The 23,742-nt window shown below is 45.2% G+C and overlaps 1 protein-coding gene across 1 annotated transcript in view; it reads right to left on the bottom strand.

Annotated features, from left to right (window-relative positions):
- Positions 1 to 23,742, bottom strand: part of TNN (tenascin N) — a 61,326-nt gene that overhangs the window by 29,007 nt on the left and 8,577 nt on the right. The window contains exons 3-5 of the mRNA XM_084851199.1: positions 18,295 to 18,558; positions 15,407 to 15,589; positions 4,727 to 4,816 (exon numbers count right to left, since the gene is read on the bottom strand). Of these exons, the coding sequence (XP_084707325.1) occupies positions 4,727 to 4,816; positions 15,407 to 15,589; positions 18,295 to 18,558 (537 nt within the window). The remainder of the gene's footprint in view (positions 1 to 4,726; positions 4,817 to 15,406; positions 15,590 to 18,294; positions 18,559 to 23,742) is intronic.

The following is a 23,742-nucleotide window of genomic DNA, read 5'->3' as shown; positions in this document are numbered from 1 at the left end:
CCCTCCGGATTGCTTTCCCAGTTTTGGGGAGCTACTTTGTAATAGCAACCAAAGAAGAAATGGTCCACAGGAAGTTCCTTCCTATGACCAACCCAAAGCACAACATGTTCAAGACAAAACTGTTAAAAAGGACACACCATTTGCAAGATCAGGACATTCCAGAGCAATGATATATTGCCCAAAAGGAAGCAACATCTCTGTGCCCCCCCAGCCCTCCTTCCTCCCCCAGGCAAGATAGTTCTGAAGGCAGGAGTAAACAAAAGCATTGATCCAAAAGCAACCCTATACTTCCAACGGTAGGCATCTGGTGCAGGCGATAGCCAGTGAAAGAACATTAGTACTGCCAGATCCAGTCTGCTTTGAGAAAAACAGTGGTCTGGTAATTCCATTGATGGATCCTTGCATTTTGAACAGCAGAGGGACTTAACTCAGGGCCTTTTCACATATTACACAGTGGCAAATCCTGCACAGGGACCACAGTCAGTCCTAGCAAATACAAATTCATCCCCAGTTGATGATCACACTTTACATTTTCAAATGCACACCTGGAAAAACTGAGCTATGCACCTAAAACATATGTGTGAGCCAGCCCACAGATAACAAGCTTCTGTCACGCTGACACAACCATTTGTTTGGGACACAAGGTGAATGGCAGTTGGAGGACCTCACAATGTATCAACAAGGCCTACACCTCCAGCATTCCTCTGCCTGATGAGTGACAACACACCAGAGTCGCATCAGTTCTTGGGTGAAACCAAAGAGCTGCAGTCCCAAACTCTGGTCTCTTTTGTTCCAAAGCCAGGACTCAGGTGGACATCCCACATGAAGCAGAAAGTGAACCAAACAAAAGATCTTGCCAGAGACAAGTAGGCCAAGGCAACAAGGCACGGGCAGAATCCAGAGGGTTAGCAAAACAGCTCCTTGTCCAGTTGCTCAGCCTGAGGACAGGAAAGATGGCTACCAGGAATGAGGGCCAAGTGGTTTGGGCCCTACATACCTTCAAGACCACCTCCTTCCCCATCACTCATTGTGATTTCTACAGTCAATCAAAACCAGCCTCTTAGTGGTGCTTTGTAGTGACACGTACAAGATGTGAAGGTATGCAGGTGGATGATCTCTGTGTTGTCTCCACCCTCCACCTGTGAAAATCCCTTTCTCCCCAAAGACCCAGCAACGGAGTATCTTCAGCTCCCTTAGTCTACTGTTTAAGACATACAGATAAGTACGAGACCCTTTTAGTTATTTAGGGATTTTTATTTTAAAGATACTTCTAAATTTATACTCTTGTTTTTAAGGGTTCTTCCTGGCCTAAAGCCTTTAGAGAGAAGGCGTGTTAAAAAAAATCTAAAACAAAATGTAAGAATGGGCTTGCTGAGTCAGACCATCTGCTCTAGCAACTTGTTCCAGCAGCGGCAAGCCAGATGCTTCTAGCCACGCACAAGCAGGGCACGGCGGGGACAGCTTTCCTGTGCTCTTTGTCCCCAGCAGCAGAGATATGCCTTCAGAGTACCCTATTCAGAGATATGCCTTCACGGAAAATGGAGGTGTGATGGAAAATATAACAATCAAGGTAAGTGAGAAACCAGTCAAGAAGTGGAATCCATTAGCCACTGTCCAGGAGACAGACAACTATAACACAATGGTGAGAAGTCAGTTCCAGAAATGTCATAGGTGGGCCAGGGCTTCTAGTCCTTCCCTGTAGTCAGGGGCAGCCCTGGGGCAAATAGCACCTGAGCAAGGAATGCCTTCAGCGCTCCTGCCCCCCTTGGTCAGTTTTGCAACATTGCCAAGTGGTGTGGCTTGTGCAGGACTGCAAAACCTAGCAGTGTAACAGGCCTTAGTACTCCCAGGTTTTCCCAGCGATGTCCATGAAAAGGACCCAGACCAGCTCCATAATCTCTTACTTTGCTGCCAGTGCTCTCCTGCTTCAGTTCTAGAATCCCACTGAAGTCTCCCGGGCTGCAGCTTCACCTTCCTTCTCTCCAGGACTTTCCCTCCATCCTTTTTACAACCTGACTCCTTCCTTCCCAGAGCAAGAGCATTTCCTTTTCCAGGGCAGGAGAAGGAAGCAGGGACTGTTGGGAGATGTAGGTCCCAGGCTAAGCCCAATAGAGAAAATTGCAGCAATGGGCCGTGAGAAAAGTAGTCCTTGAAGATCCCCAGGTTTAGCAGTTGGATTGTGTAAATTTTCTCTTCATAGCCCCCAAACCTCTCTATCCTCTTTTTCTCTCATTCACCGTGGCCTGGTTCACACCTAACAGCAATTCCTTGGTTGTTTAATCCAGGAATTGCCATGACTGAGCAGGAATCCACACACACTGCCTCCCGCATGCTCTTCGCTTCCACTTCCAGTTAACAACCCAGAAGTGCCCTATTCCTGGGTTGGTATCGTGACATGCAAACCCGGGAGCTTTGCGTTGTTTAGGGGTTGAACATCCCAGAGTCAACCCAGTTATATCTGAAAGCTTTTGAAATCTTTGATCATGAGAGTTAAGAAATAGTCAGATGGACCCTCCATCAAACATTAAAGCAGGTACAAGACTTTGTCCCTTTAGTGGCTGGCAACAACCAGTATCAACTACAGATGGGGACTACTGCACTAGGAGTTCCAGTCCTACTGGAAGATGAAATGCCTAGGTGGGGAGGCTGTATGAACCTAGACAAAACCCTTTATTTACGAAATGAGCAAGCTAATAGCAATGCGACAGATATGAAACAATCAGAGGATAGCTCAGATATTGCGGATCTGTCTGACAGCCAAACCCTTCTACAAGCACAGTTTAAACCTCTAATATGTCATCATAACACGAGCCCTGCTGCAATCACTGCTTCATGCTGCTGTCAGTTTGTTGTGCAATTGCTGTGAATGGATCTGTCACTGCCACTGTTTTTGTTGGTACTCTTAGGTTCAGAAGTGAATGGTCCCTGTCCATCCCTGTATACTTTCATTGCTGTTGGCATATCTATATAAATAAATGTGAGGCAAAATATCCTTTGGGGGCTTTACAACTGCACAACACACTGCATAAGGAAGCCAGTGTGGTGTAGTGGCAAGAGTGTTGGACTAGGAGCTGGGAGATCCGAGTTCTAGTCCCCACTCAGCCATGGAAGCTCACTGGGTAACTTTGGGCCAGTCACAGACTCTCATCAGCCCAACCCACCTTACAGGGTTGTTGTTGTGAGGATAAAATGGAGAGGAGGAGGATAATGTAAGCCGCCTTGGGTTCCTTGCAAGAGGAAAAAAGGCGGAGTATAAATGCAATAAATAAATAAATACATACATACATACATACATACATAAGGAAGCAGTGATCTCAAGGTCTCTGGACAACCCAAATCCAAACAGAAATTGTTGTATGCGATTTTCTATGCTCAGCCCTGCCTCCCCCCACCCCGCAATATGTACAACTCAAAGACAGCCACTCTACATATAATTACTCTACAGTACAGTACTGTCAAAACATCACAAGCTGCCTCTGATTCTGTTAAGGAGCAATATAGGAAACCGACAGAGGTTATTGACATATATAGGAGCAGACTGTCTATGGGACAGTGCTACATTTTTCAGACCAGTGACTGAAGCAACGGAGGTTGGGAGTAGGATCTGCTGCTGCCGCAATCCTAATTCCCTCTCCATGTGTTGTTTGTAGACAGATTTTAATCACTTGCAAGAGCTTGTGTTTTAGATGGGCCTGCAGTGTCCCGAAATACTCATCTGGCATGTGTCCCCCAGTCAGGAGGTACGCAGTGTATTAGGAGCCAAAATAGACTTCCCACAGCCAATGGGCATAGGGGAGGGGCCGTTTCTGCACAGGACTTTCTGCAGAACCAGAAGACCAATACGTTGCCATTAGCGTATGCCTACAGCCACGTTCTTATTGAGGTGGCAAACTGCATATGGACTCTCAGGCTGAATGCATTGCCACACAGATGTAAAGAAGCTACACACAGAAAGCTCATAAGCCCAGAAACAGGCTTACCCGCTCAGTGAGAACTACGCCAATGAACTGGACCTCCGTGAGACCCAGGCTGAAGACCCAGGCCTAAGAACTGGGCCTCAGTGCAAACTAGGCCCAGTGTGCATTCCAAGCAGCTACAAGCCAAAGGAGCATTTCAGGACACTGCAGAGCCTTCCAGGATGAAAGCCCTGTGCAAATGACTAAAATCTTTCAATAACAAACACACTGAGGGAGAATCAGGAATCTACTGGCAGGCCTCAACCCAACCTCCATGCATTGACCCAGCCGAGGTTGGTGGCTCTGATGTCAGTGGGGCAGTGCATCCGCTCTGGGTTTCAGTCAGAACTCTCAAGGAGCAGTCAGAACAATAAAGGAGCTACCCAAAGGTAGCTCCTTTACCTTTAGAGTTTTGACTGGTTCTGACTGAAACCCGGATTGGATGCACTGCCCCACTGACATCAGAGCCACCAGCCTTCACTGCATTGATCCAGCTTGTGCACACTACCCATGTGCACAAGCGACACATGGAGGCGGGGAGTAGGGCCAGTGGGCATCACACATGCACTGATTGTTGTACACAGATTTTAGTTGTCTGCACTGAACTACTGACAGACGTTTTGAAGAAGTGATTTGGGGCAACTGGAAGACTCAAAAGGATCACACTTGTATTACTGACTGGCGTGGCAACTGTGACAACTTGTAACAGTTGTGCTTGTGGAATTGTGTAGGTACCTCATCATGCAATAGCCAAAGCCCTTCGTTTATACCTGTCCTTCCATTCACAGAAGACGGCTTCCCTTCCATCTCACCCTTCACAGATATGACAGTGATCTTATACTGTGTTCCGGGTTTCAGGCCTGTAAAGAGGGGAGGGGGGAACAGAAAGAAATCAATGCTTTTGAGACACAACCACATCTATTGTTTCCTTCCCTGCTGTGTTTCAGAGTCCTCTTTTTTGTTTCTGTAGGATATTCCAGACTTATCTTTTGGAAACATACTTGGCAAAAAGGTAAGATTTCATCTTAATTCTATATATCATCAGTCTTGAACCAACTACACTGTAGTTGAACCAATTTGTTTCCAAGTCCAATTCAATTCACATGGAACCAATTACCTAGGGAGGTAGTGGGCTCTCCCACATTAGAGGCATTAAAGACAAGGCTGGACAGCCATCTGTCAGGGATGCTTTGACTTGGACTCCTGCATTGAGCAAGGGGTTGGACTCAACGGTATTATAGGCCCCTTCCGACATTGCTATTCTATGATTCTATGAGTCTATGAGTCTAATGTGCTGGTTTTGACTTTAAAAGCCTTAAATGGTTTGCTGCAGGATATCTGAAAGACTGCCTCTTCCCATATGAGCCAGACTGTAATCGATGGACTTCATCAGAGGCCTTGCTGTATGTCCCACCATCAAGATTGGCTAGGATGGTGGGTACATGAGACAGGGCCTTCTCTGTAGCAGCATTATGACTTTGGAATTTGCTTCTGAGGAAGGTCAGGTTGGCTCTATCTCTACTGAGTTTTAGATGGACAGTAAAGACTGTACAGTTTTGCCGGTTTTTTAATGGCATATGATATTGTTTTGCCCCTTCATGGATCACTGCCTTGTTGTGGCGAAGGGGCTTGCATAGCTCAGTGAAGCCATAAGCTATGCCGTGCAGGGCCACCCAAGACAGACAGGTCATGGCGGAGAGTTCTGACAAAATGTGGTCCATTGGAGAAGGAAATGGCAACCCACTCCAGTATTCTTGCCAAGAAAACCCCACGGAACGTATCACAAGGCTAACAGATATGACACTGGAAGATGAGCCCCTCAGGTCGGAAGGTGTCTAATATACTACTGGGGAAGAGCAGAAGGAATTTCCAAGTAGCGCCAGAAAGAGTGAAGTGGCTGGGCCAAAGCCGAAAGGACACTCAGCTGTGGATGTGTCTGGTGGTGAAAAGAAAGTCCGATGCTGTAAAGAACAATATTGTTTAGGAACCTGGAATGTCAGATCAATGAATCAAGGTAAGCTGGAGGTGGTCAAACATGAGATGGCAAGACTGAACATCAACATCTTGGGAATCAGCGAACTAAAATGGACAAGCATGGGCGAATTTAATTCAGGTGACCATCATATCTACTACTGTGGGCAAGAATCCCGTAGAAGAAATGGAGTAGCACTCATAGTCAATAAAAGGGTGGCAAAAGCAGTAAAAAGGTAAAGGTAAAGGTGTCCCCAACCAGTCGTGTCCGACTCTAGGGTGTGGTGCTCATCCCCATTTCTAAGCCGAAGAGCCAGCGCTGTCCGAAGATGCTTCCGTGGTCATGTGGCCGGCATGACTGAACACTGAGGTGCACGGAACACTGTTACCTTTCCCGCCGAGGCGGTACCTATTTATCTACTTGCAATTTCTTGCTTTCGAACTGCTAGGTTGGCAGGAGCTGGGACTGAAGACGGGAGCGCACTCCGTCACGCAGCACTCGGGTCTCGAACTGCTGTCCTGCCGACCTTCCAGTCTGCAGTTCAGCGTCTTAACCACTAAGCCACCGCGGTCCCTGGCAAAAGCAGTACTGGTGTACAATCTCAAAAACAACAGAATGATCTCAGTACGAATCCAAGGCAAACCATTCAACATCACAGTAATTCAAGTCTATGCCCCAACCACTGAGGCTGAAGAAGCTGCGGTTGATCGGTTCTATGAAGACCTACAACACCTTCTAGAACTAACACCAAAAAAAGATGTCCTCTTCATCACAGGGGATTGGAATGCTAAAGTAGGAAGTCAAGACATCACCGGGATAACAGGCAAGCATGGCTTGGTGTACAAAATGAAGCAGGACAAAGGCTAATAGAGTTTTGCCAAGACAACACGCTGATCATAGCAAACACTCTTTTCCAACAGCACAAGAGGCGACTCTACACGTGGACATCACCAGATGGTCAATATCAAAATCAGATTGATTATGTCCTTTGCAGCCAAAGATGGAGAAGCTCCATACAGTCATAAAAACAAGACCTGGAGCTGACTGTGGCTCAGATCATGAGCTGCTTCTTGCAAAAATTCGGCTTAAATTGAAGAACGTAGGGAAAACCACTAAACCATTCTGGTATGACCTAAATCATATCCCTTATGAATATACAGTGGAGGTGAGGAATAGATTTCAGGGATTAGACCTGATAATGCCTGAGGAACTACGGACGGAGGTCCGTAATATTGTTCAGGAGGCAGCAACTCAATCCATTCCAAAGAAAAAGAAATGCAAGAAAGCAAAGTGGCTGTCTGATGAGGCTTTACAAGTAGCTGAGGAAAGAAGGGAAGCGAAAAGCAATGGAGAAAGGGGAAGATATATCCAACTGAATGCAGATTTCCAGAGAATAGCAAGGAGAGACAAGAAGGCCTTCTTAAATGAACAATGCAAAGAAATCGAGGAAAACAGTAGAATGGGAAAGACTAGACATCTCTTCCCACTGGAGAAGGAAATGGCAACCCACTCCAGTATTCTTGCCAAGAAAACCCCATGGAACATATCACAAGGCTAAAAGATATGACGCCGGAAGATGAGCCCCTCAGGTCGGAAGGTGTCCAATATGCTACTGGGGAAGAGCAGAGGGTATTTCCAAGTAGCGCCAGAAAGAGTGAAGCGGCTGGGCCAAACCCGAAAGGACACTCAGCTGTGGATGTGTCTGGTGGTGAAAAGAAAATCCGATGCTGTAAAGAACAATATTGTTTAGGAACCTGGAATGTCAGATCAATGAATCAAGGTAAGCTGGAGGTGGTCAAACATGAGATGGCAAGATTGAACATCGACATCTTGGGAATCAGCGAACTAAAATGGACAGGCATGGGCGAATTTAATTCAGGTGACCATCATATCTACTATTGTGGGCAAGAATCCCTTAGAAGAAATGGAGTAGCACTCATAGTCAACAAAAGGGTGGGAAAAGCAGTACTGGGGTACAATCTTAAAAATGATAGAATGATCTCAGTACGAATCCAAGGCAAACCATTCAACATCACAGTCATTCAAGTCTATGCCCCAACCACTGAGGCCGAAGAAGCTGAGGTTGATAGGTTCTATGAAGACCTACAACACCTTCTAGAACTAACACCAAAAAAAGATGTCGTCTTCATCATAGGGGATTGGAATGCTAAAGTAGGAAGTCAAGAAATCACCGGGATAACAGGCAGGCATGGCCTTGGTGTACAAAATGAAGCAGGACAAAAGCTAATAGAGTTTTGCCAAGAGAACACGCTGATCATAGCAAACACTATTTTCCAACAGCACAAGAGGCGACTCTACACATGGACGTCACCAGATGGTCAATATTGAAATCAGATTGATTATGTCCTTTGCAGCCAAAGATGGAGAAGCTCCATACAGTCAGTAAAAACAAGACCTGGAACTGACTGTGGCTCAGATCATGAGCTGCTTCTTGCAAAATTTCGGCTTAAATTGAAGAACGTCGGGAAAACCACTAAACCGTTCAGGTATGACCTAAATCATATCCCTGATGAATATACAGTGGAGGTGAGGAATAGATTTCAGGGATTAGACCTGATAGAAAGAGTGCCTGAGGAACTATGGACAGAGGTCCGTAACATTGTTCAGGAGGCAGCAACGAAATCCATCCCAAAGAAAAAGAAATGCAAGAAAGCCAAGTGGCTGTCTGATGAGGCTTTACAAGTAGCTCACGAAAGAAGGGAAGCGAAAAGCAAGGGAGAAAGGGGAAGATATACCCAACTGAATGCAGAGTTCCAGAGAATAGCAAGGAGAGACAAGAAGGCCTTCTTAAATGAACAATGCAAAGAAATCGAGGAAAACAACAGAATGGGAAAGACTAGAGATCTCTTCAAGAAAATTGGAGATCTCAAGGGAACGTTTTGTGCAAAGACGGGCATGATAAAGGACAAAGAAGGCAGGGACCTAACAGAAGCAGATGAGATTAAGAAGAGGTGGCAAGAATACACAGAAGAACTATACAGGAAAGATCTGAATGTCCCTGATAGCCATGATAGCGCGCTCACTGAACTTGATTCGGACATCCTCGAGAGTGAAGTCAAGTGGGCCTTAGGAAGCATTAGTAACAACAAAGCTAGCGGAGATGACAGTATTCCAGCTGAGCTATTTAAAATCCTAAAAGATGATGCTGTTAAAGTGCTGCATTCAATATGCCAACAAATCTGGAACACTCAACAGTGGCCACAAGACTGGAAAAGGTCAGTTTACATTCCAATTCCAAAGAAGGGCAACGCCAAAGAATGTTCAAACTACCGCACCATTGCGCTCATTTCACATGCCAGCAAGGTGATGCTCAAAATCCTACAAGCTAGGCTTCAGCAGTATGCGAACCGAGAACTACCGGAAGTACAAGCTGGATTTAGAAGAGGCAGAGGAACTAGAGATCAAATCGCCAACATTCGCTGCATCATGGAGAAAGCAAGAGAATTCCAGAAAAACGTCTATTTCTGCTTCATTGACTACGCTAAAGCCTTTGATTGTGTGGATCACAACAAACTGTGGCAAATTCTGAAAGTGATGGGAGTACCAGACCACCTTACCTGTCTCCTGAGAAACCTGTACGAGGGTCAAGAAGCAACAGTAAGAACCAGACATGGAACAACCGATTGGTTCAAAATTGGGAAAGGAGTACGACAAGGCTGCATATTGTCACCCTGCTTATTTAACTTATATGCAGAGTACATCATGAGAAATGCTGGGTTGGATGAATCAGAGGTCGGAATTAAGATTGCTGGGAGAATTATCAACAACCTCCGATATGCAGACGATACCACCCTAATGGCAGAAAGCGAAGAGGATCTAAAGAGCCTCTTGTTGAGGGTGAAAGAGGAGAGTGCAAAAGCTGGTTTGAAACTCAACATTAAAAAAACTAAGATCATGGCATCTGGCCCCATCACTTCCTGGCATATAGAAGGGGAAGAAATGGAAGCAGTGACAGATTTTACTTTCTTGGGCTCCAAGATCACCGCAGACGGTGACTGTAGCCATGAAATTAAAAGACGCTTGCTCCTTGGGAGGAAAGCTATGGCCAACCTAGACAGCATAGTAAGAAGCAGAGACATCACCTTGCCGACAAAGGTCTGTCTAATCAAAGCTATGGTTTTCCCAGTAGTAATGTATGGCTGTGAGAGCTGGACTATAAGGAAGGCTGAGCGCTGAAGAATTGATACCTTCGAACTGTGGTGCTGGAGAAGACTCTTACGAGTCCCCTGGACTGCAAGGAGGTCAAATCAGTCCATCCTAAAGGAAATCAACCCTGAGTACTCATTGGAAGGACAGATAATGAAGCTGAAGTTCCAATATTTTGGCCACCTAATGTGAAGAGAAAACTCCCTGGAAAAGACCCTGATGCTGGGAAAGACTGAAGGCAAAAGGAGAAGGGGACGGCAGAGGATGAGATGGCTAGATAGCATCACGGATGCAATGAATATGAACTTGAGCACGCTCCGGGAGAGAGCGCAGGACAGGAAGGCCTGGCGTGCTATGGTCCATGGGGTCACGAAGAGTCGGACACGACTGAACGACTGAACAACAACAACAACAGACATCTCTTCAAGAAAATCGGAGATCTCAAGGGAACGTTTTGTGCAAAGACGGGCATGATCAAGGACAAAGAAGGCAGGGACCTAACAGAAGCAGATGAGATTAAGAAGAGGTGGAAAGAATACACAGAACAACTATAAAGGAAAGATCTTAATGTCCCTGATAACCATGATAGTGTGGTCACTGAACTTGAGCCGGACATCCTAGAGAGTGAAATCAAGTGGGCCTTAGGAAGCATTACTAACAACAAAGCTAGTGGAGATGACAGTATTCCTGCTGAGCTATTTAAAATCCTAAAAGATGCTGCTGCTAAAGTGCTGCACTCAATATGCCAACAAATTCTGAACACTCAACAGTTGCCACAAGACTGGAAAATGTCAGTTTACATTCCAATCCCAAAGAAGGGCAATGCCAAAGAGTGTTCAAACTACCATACAATTGTGCTCATTTCACATGCCAGCAAGGTTATGCTCAAAATCCTACAAGCTAGGCTTCAGCAGCATGTGAACCGAGAACTACCAGAAGTACAAGCTGGGTTCCGAAGAGGCAGAGGAACTAGAGATCAAATCGCCAACATTTGCAGGATCATGGAGAAAGCAAGAGAATTCCAGAAAGACGTCTATTTCTGCTTCATTGACTACGCTAAAGCCTTTGATTGTGTGGATCACAACAAACTGTGGCAAATTGTTAAATAGATGGTAGTACCAGACCACCTTTCCTGTCTCCTGAGAAACCTGTACAAGGAACAAGAAGCAACAGTAAGAACCGGACATGGAACAACCGATTGGTTCAAAATTGGGAAAGGAGTATGACAAGGCTGTATATTGTCGCCCTGCTTATTTAACTTATATGCAGAGTACATCATGAGAAACGCTGGGTTGGATGAATCACAGGTCGGAATTAAGATTGCTGGGAGAATTATCAACAACCTCAGATACGCAGACGATATCACCCTAATGGCAGAAAGCGAAGAGGATCTCAAGAGCCTCTTGTTGAGGGTGAAAGTGGAGAGTGCAAAAGCTGGTTTGAAACTCAACATTAAAAAAACTAAGATCATGGCATCTGGCCCCATCACTTCCTGGCATATAGAAGGGGAAGAAATGGAAGCAGTGACAGATGTTATTTTCTTGGGCTCCAAGATCACCGCAGACGGTGACTGTAGCCATGAAATTAAAAGACGCTTGCTCCTTGGGAGGAAAGCTATGGCACACCTAGACAACATAGTAAGAGGCAGAGACATCACCTTGCCGACAAAGGTCCGTTAAATCAAAGCTATGGTTTTCCCAGTAGCAACGTATGGCTGTGAGAGCTGGAATATAAGGAAGGCTGAGCACCGCATATTTGATGCTTTCGAACTGTGGTGCTGGAGAAGACTCTTACGAGTTCCCTGGACTGTAAGGAGGTCAAATCAGTCCATCCTAAAGGAAATCAACCCTGAGTGCTCATTGGAAGGACAGATACTGAAGCTGAAGCTGAAGCTCAAATATTTTGGCCACCTAATGCGAAGAGAAAACTCTCTGGAAAAGACCTGATGCTGGGAAAGATTGAAGGCAAAAGGAGAAGGGGACAGCAGAGGATGAGATGGCTAGATAGCATCACCAATGCAATGAATATGAATTTGAGCACGCTCCGGGAGAGAGTGCAGGACAGGAAGGCCTGGCGTGCTATGGTCCATGGGGTCACGAAGAGTCGGACATGACTTAACCTCTGAACAACAACAACAACAATATTGTTTTGCCTTGTTTTAAATTATGTTTCATTTTTGCCTATATTCTGTTATTATTGGATTGTATCATTGTATTGTTTTAAACAATACAATCACTTTGAGCAGAAAATTAAAATACTTTTAATAACAAATACATTTAATAATTTAATTTTCTTTTGTGTTTCCACTTATAATAAGAAAGAGCAAACCTTATCCTGAGGTAAATCAGAATGAAAAGGGACTGAATTTGCCCCGCACAAAAGGCGAAGGGAAGGACAGAACTTCTGCTTCCTCACCCAGGGCCCAAATGAGCAAAAGCACATCAGCAGCTGCTTAGACTGGGCACCATCTTAAACTGAAATAACCTTGTTATTGAGGTTACCGCCTTTCCATTATTGCTTACTAGGAGAGGGTCCCTTGTTCTGCTTTCCTACTTTTACTGTGAGAAGGTAAGACCTAGGAGGGTGTGGCTGTCTCAGTTGTGGGGGTTTTGCTTTGGAACTCTCTCCTGGTTGATCTTCTCTGTGTTACACAGCTTTTGTCAACAGCTGAAAACATTGACTCTTCTGAATTTCTTTCTTGGCTTTTGCTAAAAACCAAAGATTTTTTGTTCACTCAAGCTGCTTTTACTTTTATACATTTTTAAACTGTTATGTTTAGATGATACTGATGTTATGAACATCCTAAGGGTGTCTCTACATTAAGCAAAAAAACACGCATCCTTTCCAGGGCTTTCTGCTTTTGCTTTCTTTGTGGGATTAGGATGGGATTCTTTACACAGCAGACACTGGTCTGCACAGAGGAAGTGCCTCCCTCCCTCCTGGCATGTGTGAAACGGAGCAAGCGGGGGGGGGGGAGGTCTTGCTTTCCATGCTGTACTGTCGCAGCCCTAGGCACACTTACTTGGGAGTAAGCCCAACTGAAGTCAGTGGGACTTACTTCTGAGTAGACATAAGATCATGCTGTAAGTCAGCAACCCTCGGCACACTTACTTGGGATTAAGCCCCACTGAACTTAATAGGGTGCTCTGACTCAACAGAAGATGTGGATTCTGAGCTTGGTGGGGTAGGGGATCAAATCTCTCTCCCTTTGTTGCAGGGAGGAATTTTACTCTCTTCCCCCTTCAATTGGGGATCGAGAGACATGTGGTTTGAATTGAGGAAAGTCATTCCTTGGCAAGTTCCTGGCGCTAAACCAGAATTACACACTGCTGATATGGCGCCATTAACTTTGATTACTAGTTTATCTCTGATCTTTTGGAAAGTGCGATCATAGGGAAAACGTGTGTGAAGCATCCTGGAGGCTGATGTAAAGGACCCACAAAATTCTGTGAGTGACCAATCACAAGTCTGCAATAAATCGTTCATGTAGAGGCACCCTAATTCTCCTATTAGTGAGAGGTTTCAGGGGTTCTAGAACTTACCCAGGTTCTGGCTTGTGGTGTTTTGTAATATTTGTGTTTTATTTACAAATATACAGGGTGAGCATAGGTGGAGGTTCACAGCTTACATTTCAAAGTTCACTGCTCCCGCATCAGATTTGGTGGGGGGCACCAAGGAGCTTTAGAGCTCCACAAATCCCAGTGGTTTCTTGCCCTGTCCCCCTTTGGAGTTTCATCTCTAAAAACTACAGGCTGCTTGCATGTACATTGACACAGCTGGACGACAAAAGCTGTGTAACTCAAAGAATAATTCCCAGAGAAAGGAGGGGAGAAGACAAGACATGACTCCTTCCAGAGTTGTTGCTGGCCTTTGTTAAAGCCAGCTCATTGCCTTAACAAATGAGAGGTACTTGACCATGCTTTCAGGGTCATTGTGATTGTCTCCAGCAGGCCTGCTAGTTCTATTAACCCCTCTCCTGTCCTCCAAACTCCAATCTTACAATCAAGAATCACAGGGCTACAAGGGTTCCTGAAAGGATATCCCTGCAATCCCAATCTCAACAGTGGGGTGTGTTTGTGTATCAATCTATTTATATTTCTGAGTGCTCTCAGTCATTGGAAAACAACTCTTAGGGATGGATCCAGATTTACACTGGATTAACTGTGCTGGTGGAAGTGGACTTCGCTTCCCCCTCCTACCCACAACACCCTCTCCAGCCCCCTGCAAATGTTGCACAGAGATTCCAGAGTGGAGCCCTTCCTCTTGCAGAGGGTAGATCCTGGATCCAACCCACAGAGCCTATGAATAAAACAAACAAGGTTTGGCCTAGAGCAGGGGTGGGCAACCTGCAGTCCTCAGCCTGCTTTCAGAAGCACTCTGCTTGCAAACAGTTCAGACCTCTGGCAAGAGTGATCAGACCCTTCCCAGGCAGCTGCTGCATGGGATGGAAGAGGGAGAGAGAGAAATGGAGCTGGCAGAAAGAAAGAGAAAAGAGAGTAGCCGAAAGAGAAAGGGGTGACCCATCACCTTTGGTTCTGGTCCTGCCCACTGCTGGCTCTGGCTCCACTCACTACCAACATGTGGCAGGTGACAGATTACCCATGGTGCAATGTAGCCCTTAACAGAAAAAAGGTTGCCTGCTCCTGGCCTAGAAAGTAAAATAGAGAACTGTGCAGAAACAGCAGATGTCTGTTAGAGACCACACAGATCCCTAGACTGACATATGTATTCATTTTTTTACCACCCTTCTGTGCTCAAGGCAGTGTACGGATTAATAGTAAAACCACAAACTTAAAAACAGCACTGTTGTAAGTCTGGGGAATTTGGACAGGAGGGGGTTCCTAGAGCCAGAGGTAACTGCTGGAGACACCCACAATAGTTGGTGGCAACATTGCCAGGTTATCCTTTGTTATGGAGATTTCTGGTTCATTGCTCTAGGATTTACCTTAAGTCTCCTGAAGGGAGCATATTTGTAAATAAACTCAAATATTAAAACACACCATAAACCTCCAATGACCTCCTTCCAAAAGAACCTAAACCCAAGTAAGGGCTGTGCCCTTGGAACTTCTCACTGCTCATGGAAAGTGGGAAGGGAATAATACAATAAAACATAAAAATCCTAGATCAACATAATTGAAAATAGCAACAATGCTGTATTTTTCATGTCAAGCAGTTTCTTGACCAACTGTTTCTGCCACTGATTGCGCTATATAAAACCTAACGAACAACTCGCTTTCAAGGTTACAATCTGAAAAATAGCAGTTTTTCTCCAATGCCCTCATTCCAGATAAACACAAACTGACCAGCTTACCTGTAAAGATGTATCTGCTCTTAGCATCATTGCTTTTCGGGACCAAAACCTCCTTCTCCTCCCCAAGCAAAGAGCTCAACCTCAGCTTGTAGTAATCCACATCTGTTGGAGGATTCTCCCACTCAACCTCCAGTGAATTATCTGTCTCCTCTGTCACCCAGACAGCACCAATAGCAGACACAGCTACAAGAGAGAGAATCACTAAGCACCATGCAGAAGTAGGGTATTATTATAATCCATCTTCTTTTCCGAGAGCTAATTAGAAGAGAATTTTGGATATGGGTGGTAATGCAAGTACATGGATGCAAGAGGAGAAGAGAGAGAGGCATTTGCATTAGTAGTTTTCCCACTGTCTGTGTTGCTGATATTTTGCACAAGGAAGGTTCTTGGTACAGTTTTGTAGCTTCTGCTACTACTGTACATGTGGCCATCTTGGGGTCTTCCTTTGCCCTCGCCCTGGAGGGCTGAGCTTTGGGCTGGCAGCGCCTCCTTGGACATGTTGCCCCGAGGGACCTCCTTCTTCCAGGGACCTCCTTTGGGTGTTGTGGATGGGACTTATGTTCCTTTGCAGAGTGTATGGTTTGTCTCCTTTGTTGTTTTTATCAGATCCTCTGTACTGACACAGTGCTTAATTATATATATATATATATATATATATATATATATATATGAACATTTTAATATAAATGATAATATTTCTGTTTCTGAAGATTTGGGGGCAGGTGGTTGCCTCTTCATTAAATAGAAAATAGGGGCAAAATGTTCCTCAGTTTACCAAAAACCTCAGTCTAGACCTGCCCTTGGGGTTTGGGGGTGGGGCCCCCGATTAGATGGCCTGCCTTGGGCGCCACTTGCTGGCAGCCAATCTAGGGCCGCCCCTGGTGATGGCCACCAGCTGGAAGAAGGGCTGCTTTAAAAGGCGATTACACAGATACATGGAGGGTAAGGCTATCAATCGCTACTGGTCATGATAGTTATATATTACCTCCAGTATCAGAGGCAACATGCCTCTGACTACCAGTTGCTGGCAACACAAGTAGGAGGGTGCTATTGCACTCATGTCCTTCTTGGGGGTTTCCCATAGATATCTGGCTGGCCACTGGGTGAACAGAATGCTGGACTAGATGGGCCTTTGATCTGATCCATCACAGCTCTTCGTACATTCTTGTGTGTGGGTGAATTCCCCACCTTTATACTTAGGCATACGAGTACAAGTCTGCAATTATAGCATTTTTCAATTAGAATAAATCATATGCATGCAGTTTTGAGAAGAGGAAGTCCATGTTAATGGAAACTCTTTCAGGAAAAATTGGAACAAAGTAGGATGAAAAGTTAAATGATAAGAGAAGAACACTAAGAAGACTGTTAGTGCAAATACATTCTAAGTTGATCCCAAGCTGCAAATCTTTGAAATGACACATGATAGTATCTCCCATAGAAACCCTGAAGGGGACAGGTTGGATAGAAAGATGAGGAACACTTTAAACTGTCATCTCAGACCATAATAATGGGCCACATCATACTGGCCATACAAAACCCGGAGTATGGGATGAGTATGGGTTGAGTATGGATTTAATCATGGATTGTTGTTGAATCGCAGGTTGTTGTTACATGCAAACCCAGCACTACGGTTTAACTATAGGTTGTTAACCATAAACAATCTAAGAAGAGAATCCATGGTTTGTTGTTAGGTTGTGAACTCTGGGCTGTTCAATGTTAACAACCCATAGTCAAACCATAGTGCTGGGTTCGCACATGACATCTCATGATTCAATGACAACCCACACTCAACCCATACTCTGTGGTGTCGTTACATGCAAACCAGGTGTGTGTACACTTAAGACTTCTACGTATACACCTAAAAACATACAGTGAATGCAACAAACAGCTATTTGAAAACAGCCCACGACAGGCATTAAATTGGCATAGCAAAGCTAGGAAGATTGTATTATCACCAATTACTGCTGTTGCAATTTGTCACACTTCTTATCTTGTATACATTTGAGCTTTGCATAGAAATGTCATAAACCTCCCGTAACTTGCATTTTATGGCCTTTTTGCCTCACTTTTTGTCTCTCTGCACCCATCACTGTGTGTGTGCGTGTATGTGCGCGCGCACACCTGCCAAGTGAGGATCCCACCTTATGCATCTGAAAAAGTAAAAATGTATACCATTGTAAATCTTTAAGATGCCACAAGACTCTTTGGTGTTTATCAAATTGTTATACTTGTCAGAATGCCATGATTGGCTGTCTCTTCTTGATGAGTGTGTACTTGACAGCAAATCTGTGTTTGATGCTACATAATGTGTGAAATGGTCCTGATATTCAGACTCTGGAAGATATGATTAGAAGCTGAGTAGACTGATAAAAATGACCCACTGCTAAGAAAACAACATAGAGAAATATAACTGGAGAATGACGGAAACCCTCTCAAATAGGAAATCAAAGAAAACCCACATATTGGATCAATCAGAGATCATATCAAAGCCATGTTTTGGAAAATGTACAAGAAGCAACCCATGATTTATTGTTATTGTTTGCTTTAATCTTATGCTTGTTTAGCACTCCAGTCTCTTAGGTGCAGGTGAAGTAATGGCCTTAACTATTTTTTTTCCAGTGCAAAACATAGTTAGCAAAAAAAAGAAGAAGAACATGGCTGGCTAACTGACTTCAAACAATGGTTTCCAATTGCGGTTTGCCAGTCGGTCACAAAGCATGGTTCGTAAATTCAGACATCACACCAAACCATAGTTAAACTTCTTTAAACGTGGTTGGAGTAATGTCTGAACTGAGTAACTTTTTCAATAATTTACTTTTTCTACCTGTTGATGTGAAGCAGGCATTGCAGATTATAGGACAGTTGAAGGGGCATTTTAGTGCTCCTACCTGTACTGGCTTGCAGGAGTTCTGGGTCACTGGAAACCCCCTTCTTTACATTGCGAAGTGTGATTATATACTTTGTGCCAGGAAGAAGGCCCAGGATCTCATAGCCGATCTGATCTTTGGGCACTCGCGCTTGCTTTACAGAGCCCTCATGCCCAACAAGAAAGTAGCTAATGAGGTAATAGTCCACATCCATCATCTTATCCCAGCCAATGGCCAGAGAATCCTCTGTGGTTTTGAGGAGCTGCACATTCAGAGGAGCAAGCACTGCAGCAAAAATAAGGACAACATTCAAAAGGGATGCAGCCAATGAGTTCAACAACACTTTGTTTTCAGTTTTTCTGGGTGGATTGCTGAGCTATGCCAGGATTAGTTACATTTATTAATGGCAACAGTGTGCCAAGATCCTTTATAGTTGAGATTTATGCCATGAAATCTGTAAGGTGAAGTGAGTGTTCAGGGTCTAGTAAAATCTAGCGATTCTAAGCAGCATTTTCAACATCTCAGCATCAAGTAGAGAGGTAGATATCCTGATGTTTTCATTTTTATATAAAAGCAGCCATGAATTTGACTGGAGCCATTTCCCCAATCTCATTTGCCCCCCAAGCTACTATTAACGCTGCAGCAAAAAATATACAGATATGTTTTCCATTGCTGGGCTAATAGCTGTTTAGGCAGGGGGTGGATTGGGGAAATGACATGGGGGAGAGGATTAAAAACACCCTTTCCCAGTACAACTGTTCAGTCAAATTCGGATCACACACACACACACCACAGTTACTTTTAAAGAAAAATGAAACATCAGGAGGCCTGTTCATACATTACCTGTGTCTTCTCTGATCTGGTCCAAAGGTGACTAGACATTAAGGAAGAAAGGGCTCCTGGACCTTTAATAACTGTACAGAGATGGGAATTTTACAGGTAATGTTTTTCTCACTCTGCCCAATGACAAAGCAAGTTAAATCTGCTCAAGTTACTTGATCTGTGTAACTATTATAGTTACATCTGCCCCCCTTTGCATTTGGTCATCTGTCTCTGCCACAATAAGGACTAGAAATGTACTTTCTTCAAAAGGAAAGCTAGTATCCTTGATAGTCTAAAAGTGCTGACATTTATCTATTTATTTGTTACATTTCTATACCACCCGATAGCCGAAGCTCATTGGGCCATTTGCAAAAATTAAAACCACAAAGTACAGCATAAAACAATATAAAATATAAAAGTGTAAAACTACAATATAAAAGTACATGCTACATAAAGGTCCAATATGTGGCTCATATGTTGTGCACCACTTAAAAGGTTGGACAAGTAGCTATTTTAGAAGACTATAGACTTATCAGGCAGAGAATTTGTCATGATACGGTCCTGACATCGCTCCATTGTGGCCCAATGAATGAGACACAATCTGTTGGAAAATTCTCCTGCGCAAGCCCCAGTGAAAATTAATCACAGGTCCAATTAATTTCAACAGAGATTGCACAGGAGAACTTCCTTGTCAGCTGTGCCCATGATAAACAGTAGCAACAGTAGCAAATACTTAATTGGACATCTTTAGTCCTGTTTCAGTTCCCAACCAGCAGGTGGGCAGTATGGGCACTAGTATGGAGACCTCCCCAGAGAGTTGTGTATATCCCTAGTTCTTAAAGGACTTTAAGGGAGCCTGAATGAATAATTAGTTTTAATTGCTGATTAAATTTGAATTGTATGTCATTATGTTGTTTTTGATACTGTGTTGATTATTTTCTATTTCTGTATTATCTGAGTTTCCCCAGTAGAAGAAAAGCAGAAAAAAATGTTTAAAATAAATATATAATTACAGATTACTTAACTCTTTTGTTAAGGATTATGCAGGTTATTTTTCAAAACTCATACACACAAAGAAGAAAATGCAAGCTAAACCAGCCAGTAATATATGTGTGATCATCTGTGTACTACATCCCTGTGGTTTTATGCACGGTGCAATTGTTAGAAAAAGACTGTCCTCTTATTCTTTGGCTGTCAGTCCTTTGCTAGACCTTTGAGCTATTAGTCATAATTATTGAGCCCACCGGACACATGTCCAGTGGCAGTGTACATCTGTTAAAAAGGGGAAGTCTGGTGAGACGGTCACATAAGCATAATCAGAAATAAACATGTTGACACAGTCGTGCTCTAAGGAGTCAGCTAACGGCTCAGTCAGTTGACATGTTGTGGCTAACAAAAAATTGTAAAGGGGAGGGGGTATAAAAAGATTTATGCTTGCTTAGCTCGGGGTCCAGACTGCTGACTGCTCTGCACCCGTTTTGCAAAACGTTCAATAAAATAGTGTTGGATCCACTGCTGCCTGTCTGGCATCCTTTCTTTCAACCAGAAGCAAGAACTTTTTATCTAACAATTTGGTGCCGTGACTCGGATCCTGCTTCGGGGCGCGTCCCCTTTGCGCTGAAACGAGGGGCCGCGGAGGAGAAGTGGCCACAGGCAGTTGTTTACACTGCCTTCTCCTCATGATGGCGGCGGCGAAAGCGCTTGGGGACCAACACCAGAGGAAGAGGGAGACGTGATCACTCCTTTTAGGCACCGGCAGTGGATCAATAAAGCAGCTGGACGCAGCTGCGGGCGGAACAGAAGAGGCTTTTGGGGTAAGTGAAACAGCTTACATTAGGGGATACACGTGGGACGGAGGTGTGTTTGTGATTGTGTGAGACGCCTACGGGCAAAGCGAGTGAGGAGCCCCGATCTGCATTTCCCTACCCCGGAGACGGGCTGGGTCAGAGGAGGGCGAAGCGCGAGAATTGTTAATTGAAATCCCCACCGTCATGGGTGGGTCCCAATCCAGGCCTACAGGAGAGTCCCATATGCCCTTGGAGTGTTGTTTGCGCAACTGGTCACATTTTAAGCAAGATTATAGAACTAAGATGACAAAGGATCGCCTTGTCCTTCTTTGTGCCCGGGAATGGCCGGTAGTAGAACCCAAATGGCCACCCAAGGGGTCTTTTGACCCAACCCTGGTATCTGCTGTGCGTATAATAGTAACACAGAGGGGAAGTTGAGACCAGTTCCCCTATATCGATTCATGGGCGACATGCATACCCCTTGGCAGCAAGCCTGCTCCGTGGGTTGTCAAATGCATGTCTCTGGCCCCTCCTGTGATGGTCAATAAGAAACCAACCATCCTTGCGGGGGCATGGGCCAGGTTTAGAGAGGAACACCCCCAGGCAACTGAGGGTGAGACGGCAGCAGCTCTGCCCACAGGACGGCCCGATTGGGGGGTAGCCATGGCGGCACAGAGACAGCTACATGCTGAGTATTTTCGGTTCGTTTTAGCGGGCATGAAGCAAGCCGCGCGGGGGGGGCCCCAATTTGCAAAAAGTCCTGACTTTAAAACAAGACAAAAACGAACCTCCTGCCGTGTTCCTCCAAAGGCTAAGGGAAGCCTTCGCCAAGTATACTGATATTGACTTGAAGGACCCAAATAATTTAAGGATTCTCACGACTGAGTTTGTGGGAAATAGTTGCCAAGACATCAGAAAGAAGTTGCAGAAAGTTGAGAGAAGATTGGTGGCTGACCTAAGTGTTTTAGTAGAGCTCAGAAAGTTTATGAAAGACAAGAGGCAAGCGAAGCTCCTCGCTGCGGTTCTCGGACCCAACAAAGGAGGAGCTAAGAAGAGAGGAAAAGGAGGGAGGAAGGGGTCCTCCCTGAGAAGAAACCAGTGTGCCTTCTGTAAGAAAATTAGGCACTGGAAGCGTGACTGTGAAGCCTTGAAACAAAAAGAGAGAGAGGAGGGTGTGGAGGGGGGGGGCAGAAAGGATTTTGCATGAACAAGAAAGAGACTAAGACAGACCGGGGCCCAGCCCCCTCTGAGCCGTCTCTGAGGCAAGACGGGACCCCATAGTCAAAATTAAAGTTGGGGGCTGCTCCTACGATGCCCTTGTAGATACAGGGGCCGCCCTGTCCATCCTCCCCCCTTAGCCAACCACCAATGGGAAGTGGGGGATCTACCACCATAATGGGGGTCGAGGGAAGGGCAACCCGAGTGCCCCTTTCTCGTCCCTTGCTCACCAAGGTTGGGAAAACACACCTAGCACATGCATTTGTCTGTACCCCCTCCTGTCCAGTGGCATTGTTAAGAAGGGACTTATTGACTAAGCTCCAAATTGAGATTGCTTTCACTTCTGACAGAAGGATAGAAGTACAGCTCCCCAAGCAACAGAGCAGTAACTATCAAATGGCCCTTTCAAAGGTCGCAGAGGAGCCCGCCCCAGAGGCAGACGAGGACTGGTGCTTAATAGAAAACAGAGTCAATCCCCTAGTTTGGGCCGGGGTCGGAAGGGCCTCTCGTGCCAAGTTGGCAACACCGTCAGCTGAAGTCCCTACAAGATAAGGTCTCCAAGAAGGAGTTCATCCGCTTGGCACAGACCCTCAAGTATTACAGCTATCTCAAATTTGACCCCTGCATCACAGACTTCCCCAAGAAGGGCTGCCACGTCATTGTGGGGGCTGAGAATAGTAAGCTGAACTTCCAGGTCAAGCAGCCCAATGACCAGATCAAGGAGGGAAGTTTCAAGGTGACCCGAATGCGCTGCTGGCGGGTCACTTCCTCGGTCCCCGTGCACAACGAGATATCAGGCCCTGCCGCTGGCAAGTCAGAGGTGAAGCTAGAACTTGCCTTTAAGTACCTGATAAATAAAGACTGCCTACAGTGGGTCACAATCACCAGCCTGCAGGCCATAATGCTGAGCATCTGCATGCAGTCTATGGTGGATAAACTGATGATGAAAAAAATCAAGAGGCAGCATCCGCAAGATGTTCCGCAGGCGAGTCAATGGAGCCCTGCAGCAGCCAGGCAGCCAGCAAGCAGTAAAGGCTCCCCCTCTTTTGGATTCTCCTGATGCAAGCAGGGAGTCTATTGCAACAGTCTCAAGCAAGTTGGGCTCCGTCAGTCTGCGTGCCATTAGCCGTTCCAGCTCTTCTGCTGACATTGGGGCCAACTACACCTTTGAGGGCATTGGTGATAAAGACCTCTAGGGGCCCTGCCCTGACGCAACTCTGTGGGATATAAAATCTCCTCCTGGGTAGATCTCCATGTGCCTCAACCCCAGCCAGCTGCCCACCCTCTTGTCTACATAGATGGGGAGACAGCGCGACCGCTGTATGAGGCACTGCAAAAAGATAAATTAGATAAATGGAAATGGACTAAAAAGATAAATAAGTCTTTCCTCAGTCTCAAAGCTGCCCTTGTGTCGCCACCTGCCCTAGCCATACCAAATCCCAGTCGACCATTTATACTCTATGTGCATAAAAATAAAGGCGTAGCCTCGAGAGTACTTTGCCAGCGAAAAGGCCCCTCCTGGAGGCCAGTGGGATATTACTCCAAGGTCCTTGATGTCGTGGCAAGAGGCTGGCCGAGTTGCTTAAGGGCAAATGAAGCCGCAAAGAGGGCAGCCAAAGAAAGAATCCAAGAGACGTTTCTT

The sequence above is a fragment of the Heloderma suspectum genome, chromosome 4 (genome assembly GCF_057233095.1).
Source record: "Heloderma suspectum isolate Gila_16-S chromosome 4, 16-S_ref, whole genome shotgun sequence".
Lineage (NCBI taxonomy): Eukaryota > Metazoa > Chordata > Lepidosauria > Squamata > Helodermatidae > Heloderma > Heloderma suspectum.
This window is presented reverse-complemented; position numbering and strand designations above follow the sequence as displayed.